This window comes from Podarcis gaigeae (genome assembly GCF_964106915.1).
Source record: "Podarcis gaigeae genome assembly, chromosome: 1".
Taxonomy (NCBI): domain Eukaryota; kingdom Metazoa; phylum Chordata; class Lepidosauria; order Squamata; family Lacertidae; genus Podarcis; species Podarcis gaigeae.
This window is the reverse complement of record NC_139678.1, coordinates 81,101,980-81,107,971: the sequence shown is the minus strand read 5'-3', so window position 1 is coordinate 81,107,971 and position 5,992 is coordinate 81,101,980. Positions and strand designations below refer to the sequence as shown.

General features: G+C 45.5%; 1 protein-coding gene across 1 annotated transcript in view; it reads left to right on the top strand.

Annotated features, from left to right (window-relative positions):
- Nucleotides 1-5,066, top strand: part of LOC310825964 (pepsin A-like) — a 7,089-nt gene extending 2,023 nt beyond the window's left edge. The window contains 7 exon segments of the mRNA XM_083700254.1: nucleotides 286-383; nucleotides 386-514; nucleotides 966-1,165; nucleotides 2,049-2,165; nucleotides 2,454-2,589; nucleotides 3,782-3,874; nucleotides 4,782-5,066. Coding sequence (XP_083556380.1) covers nucleotides 286-383; nucleotides 386-514; nucleotides 966-1,165; nucleotides 2,049-2,165; nucleotides 2,454-2,589; nucleotides 3,782-3,874; nucleotides 4,782-4,934 — 926 coding nt within the window. The 3' untranslated portion in view covers nucleotides 4,935-5,066.
- The last annotated feature ends 926 nt before the right edge of the window (nucleotides 5,067-5,992 follow it).

Genomic DNA, 5,992 nt, shown 5'->3' with positions numbered 1-5,992 from the left:
AATCGCCACCCAACAGAGCAAGAGGCATTAACAAATTTCAAGGACACATTCGAGCCAGACAAAATCCCTTGGGGAGTGTAGGATAGGGAAGGAATGGCCTGGGATGGGGAAGGAGGAGTTCTCAGGGGCAGGCAGAGAGGCCTGGAGGTTCCCCACCCCTAATATTTGGGGAAGTGACATGAGGGGATATTTCTCTCTGCATCTACTCAACCGGCTAGAGAGGAGCATTCCCCCTAGCACTGGCCAGGTGTTTTCCCCTCACAACCACAGCCAGCTCCCATTCAGCTGAGGTTAGAGGAAAGAGATTTCACACTGTAGTACTGAGGCAGCTCACGTCTGTATACATGTTAAACCTGAACGCCACAACATCACGGATTAACTCCTTTGTGTTTCAGCAAACCACAACCGCTTCAACCCCCAACAGTCCTCCACCTACCAGGCCACCAGCCAGAGCGTCTCTGTCACATATGGCACCGGGAGCATGACTGGATTCCTAGCCTATGACACCGTCCAGGTAAACTGCTGGGGGACAAAGAATGATGGGCAGCCAGTTTGGAAGCTAAACACGGGCATAGGTGGATAAAGAAAAGTAAAAATCTGGACACAAAAGTTGTTGAGCTTTTATTTCAAAATCTCAGAGAGAGAGAGAAATTTTAAAGCTCCCCCCCCCCTTGGAAATTCGCCAAAGATCAACACTTCCAATATGGGCTGCCATATGCCTGGGTTTTCCCAGACATTTCAAACGATTTCTGAAAATTCCACCCAGACGCCATTTTTGACGGACGAATTCCAAATGTCTGGGAAATTCTAGATGGAAATTCTAGCCTTCATTATGTTGCCTAGTTAACAAAAAGTACTGCCTATCACTGCTGCTACCACCACCACCACCACATACATCAGCTAGGAAGTGGAATATTTTCATTTAATTTCATAATGTATCTGACTGTAGCTTCTCTCACACATAGGTGGGAAGTATTGAGGTCACCAACCAGATCTTTGGCCTAAGTGAGACCGAGCCTGGCACTTTCCTTTATTATTCCCCCTTTGATGGCATCTTGGGTCTGGCTTACCCCAGCATTGCCTCCTCTGGTGCAACTCCTGTCTTTGACAACATGATGAGCGAGGGTCTGGTGTCTCAGGATCTCTTTTCCGTCTACCTGAGTTCGTAAGTACTGTATGAGCTATCTGAGAGCATTTCCCCACAAAGGGATGCAGCAGGGGACCATTGCTAGTGGACAGAGGACATGAGAACTAAGTAGGTTGTTTCTAGAAACTCAGCCCCAGGGAAACTTGTGCTGGATAGTAAGTCCAAAATTTGACCCAAATACCAAATTTAGCTTCATGTCTAAGCACAAAACTGCATGCAAGTCTTTTTAAAATATTGGGGATTCTGACTTTATTCCTCACTAGCCATCTCCATATCAAGCATCACTTAGGGCTCAGCTGGACAACTACTAAATATATTACAACTTATAGATGATGGTGGTGATGTAACACTTTTTATGTGCTTGTTGCCCTTTACTTACTCTGACACCATAGTCTTTACAACAGCATGGATGGCAAACTTGTGTCCCTTCTGATGTTGTTGGACTCTGACTCCCATCAGTCTCAGCCAGCATTTTGGGGTGGATACAGTCACATACTGAAAGCTTATTTGGAGCTCGTGCAACAAGCCCATTTCCTCCAAAAGATCAATAAGGAGAATACCAGTAATTTCCTTATTTGCAATAAGGAAATTGATGGGGAAATGCAGTAGAAAGTGTGGATAACACTTGCTTTGATGCAACGCCATCTATCCTCCCCACAAACAAATAGGAATGAATGCTTATTAAATATCCAACATCATCAAATCTCCCTGCAAGCAAATGAGGATGAATGCTCAATAAGCAGATCATCTGAAAGCACCCTATGCTATGTGAAAGACTCTCTGCCTGAGATTCTGGACAGTTGCAACCAGTCAGAGAAGACAGTGATGGCCTAGGTGGACAAACAGTCCCACCTTATATCGGGCAGGTTCTTAGAGTCCTCTGTTGTCCTTTTCTTCTCAGCAATGACCAGAGTGGAAGCTTTGTGATGTTCGGTGGTGTCGACTCATCCTACTATTCCGGGAACCTCTACTGGGTGCCTCTCTCTTCTGAGTCTTACTGGCAGATCACTCTGGACAGGTAACGACAACTTCAGTCATCACTTCAGTCAGAGGCCACCAAGAAGAAGGTGCAAAATATGATGTGATCAGCTGAGACACATATGAGATTCAGAGAATAGCTGAGGGACGGAGAGCAAGCAGGAAAGAGGCAGAGGCAGGGAGAGCAGCCATGGAAAGTTGTACCTTACACACAATGGGTGGATCTCACGAGAGCATTTCTCCCACATTTCCTCATGGGCACCTTGTGGGCAAAAAGATGAAGGTTGCTTTCTCTTTGTCACATTTGACCTACCTGTGTTCTCTTCAGCATCACCATGAATGGCCAGGCTATTGCGTGTTCCGGCGGCTGCCAAGCTATTGTTGACACTGGTACCTCCCTCTTGGCTGGTCCCCCTCAAGGCATTTCTAACATTCAGTACTACATTGGTGCAAGCAACGGTGAGGTAAGGAAAGAAGGGAGGCTTCCAAAGGTACCAAAGAGACTGATATGATGGAGAGTATGCATGTGTGAGAGAGAGGCGGGGAGAGAGAGATGAGTTCAATGCCAATTCTGACTCCTGGGTGGTGGTGGTTGTTGTTTTTAAAAAAGCACTGATGTGGGCCAGCAGTGGGAAACATGTGGCTCTTCATACTCCTATCAGCCCCCACCAGCATGGCCAATGGCCAGGGATGATGGGAGCTGTAGACCAGCAACATTAAGAGGGCCACAAGTTCCTCACCTGTGAGGTAGGCCAAAATCAGATTATGAAGAAAGAAAAGGGGAATGGCAAGTTGGTTATCCCTCAGCCTTCCTGTGACCTTTCTCCATTGTACAAAGAACCTTCTGCTCATGGCTGGAAGGCAGGGTAAATATGGATATATGTGAGTCTGAGGTTTTTTTAAAAAAATAATAATTAGATGCTTGGAGTTTTAGAAAAAAAGTTACTTTGGTGCTATTGTTATGGTGGATGCAAACAGCTTCTCTAAGAAAGATCTTCTGCTGCAGGAGCATTCCCTTTTCGATCCAAACTAGACTGTTGCCAAGAAAAGGTCATTTCCATCCAAACACCAGCTGGCTAGCACTATCATGGGATGGTTGTGCAAGAAGGTGGTTGCAGAAATGTTGCCTGTGGTGGCAAGCGGCCCAGTTCCAACCCTGCCCTCATGATTTGATTGGTGCTATTTGTTTTCTATACTGCATCCCCACCCCAGAGCTGCCATAATCATTTCCTCTGTTTGCAATGTTCAGGGTGTGCGTGCTGCTGCTTTTGCAGCCAGAACAGCACCACCCATGAAAAAGAGAAAGGCTTGAGGAGCCTCCAAGATTTGCAGAAGTAGAACAATCTTTAGGAAACCTGGAGGGTGGTGGGACTCCAGATACAGTCCAATGAAGGCCATGAAACACTGAATTGTTGAGGTGGGAGCAGAAAATCAGGGATGGAGTGGAGTGGAATGAAGTAGAGTGGCTGGAATCCTGAACAGTAGGAACTCCACACTGCAACATTATGTTGAAGGTCCCATTTGTATTAACTAATGTCCTTCCCAGGGCCCTTCCACTTAGACTAATTGTTGGCTTTTCCTTTTGTTCTCAACATTTGAAGGCACAGTGCCACATGGCTAATCTTGTTATTTTTTATTTGTTCTACTCCACAACAGGTCAGCTGCAGTGCCATGAACAGCCTACCTGACATTGTTTTTACCATCAATGGCTATGAGTTCCCTGTGCCTGCCAGTGCCTACATTCGCCAGGTAAGGGTCATGGTTCATCTAACCTGGAATTTTCTCAAATCGTTTCTATGAAGGGATCAGCCTGCTGATTAAATCAGTCCTGCTGGCTAGGACCCAAACCAATGAATTCAAGTTACAAGAAAGGAGATTCTGACTAAACATCAGGAAGAACTTTCTGATAGGAAGAGCTGTTTGACAGTGGAACAGACTTCCTTGGAAGGTTGTGGAGTCTCCTTCCTTGGAGGTTTCTAAGCAGAGGTTGGATGGCCAGCTGTCATGGATGATGTACTTGAGATACCTGCATTACAAGGAGTTGGACTAGATGACCCTCAATGTCCCTTCCAACTCTACAGTTCTATGATTCTATGAAAAGTTGATAGGAATCAGATCCATGAAGGGGTAATAATATCATATAAATTCAATAATACAAACCTAGGAAAGATCCACACCATACATTTGAAGTACATCCAATGCACATTTAAAGCACATGACTTCCTTCCCAAGAATCCTGGGAACTGTTGTTTGTTAAGGGTACTGGGAATTGTAGCTCTGTTAGAGGGAAATTACAGTCCTCAGGATTCTCTGAGAGAAGCCATGTGCCTTGGATATGCTTTAAATGTATAGTGTGAACCTGCAGGGTGTGGGGAGGGGGGAGAGAATCTCCTAATGCCATATTCCATAAAATGCACAAGCATTCAAGCAACACATGGCTGAATGAAAGGAAGGTGTGCTAGGGAGACAGCTGGTGTCCAGTCAGTGACACAAACCATAAAGCCCTCCTTATATCAATTACAGGGCAGTCCCCACACAGCCCCCAATCTCACCTCAACATAGATGCTCTGTGAAGGGTCTCCCATGCCGGTGAAGCTACTCAAGTGGTGTGACACAAAAGCCAACACTAACTGTATCTTGTTTCCCTTTGTTTCAGGGCCAAAATGGCTATTGCACAAGTGGCTTTGAGTCCATCAGCATTCCTACTCAGTCTGGTGAGCTGTGGATCCTTGGGGATGTCTTCATCCGCGAGTACTACTGCGTCTTTGACAGAGCAAACAACCAGGTCGGCTTGGCCCCTGTGGCATGAACGTGACAACATCTATTGGCAAAATGATTCCCTCAAGATTGTTTTTACTTGCTGGGACTAAATTTAGTCACTACGCTCCCTCCCCATAAGCTGAAACATTAATAACAGTAGAATAAAAGAATATAAAGCAAATGAATTTTGGTTTGCATTCCTCACAGACTTAATGCATACCTATCTAACTAAGTATTACCAGTGAGAAAGTGGAGCTGGTTTTCCTTTTTCGTGTTCATCTTTTCTAGTTTCCATGGGTCTCTACTCTTCTCTTCTTCTGGCTAGATCTGTTGAGCAACTTAAAACACAACACACAACATCACTCTATCCTGAATTTCTGTTCACCAGTTCCATGTGAGAGCTTCAGCTATTTTTTACGCGTCAGAGCAACTTGCTCTGTCCATTTCTGATAAACTTCGTTCCACTGAACTTCTGATATGTTCTGTTGCACAGAGGGAATGCTCCCCCCTCGCTTGAAATAGGTTAACAGAACATGAAACATAGACTTAGTCCTTGGAGATACCAAAGATACATGATGGCCCAAGAAAGGGGGAAATCAGTGACCCCAATGTTCCAGGCAGATAGGCAGGCAAGGCACGATCAGCACCTTGGAGAGAGACCTAGATGTGCTAATAATCCTGCAGCTGAGGCACAGCATACAGTGTCATAGCCTGGCTAGGTATTCATTGACTAGAGGCCTCACCAGCTGTATGCTGCATCTGGCCATTGACTTCTTCTGGCCTGTGTTTTCAAGCTGTAGGGATATCTCCTCTCCTGATCCTCTGAGGAGTCTGTGGTGCAATGATCAGAATCTGGTGGCAAAAAGTGTCTCCTTGGGATTCAAGGGAGGAGAGGTGGGCTTCAGTGCTAACAGCTGAGATCCACATGGGGCAGACCAGAGACTGGATCCACCTCCTCCATCATTCCACAGCCATGACAAAGCCCTAGTTTGGAATTCCCAGAACACATTCAGGCCAACCTGACACAGCACGTTACATGTTGCAGAAATTCTTAATGTGAAACTCTTTACTTTGAACGCTTTAGTTTTTAAAAGCTAAAAACCGCAC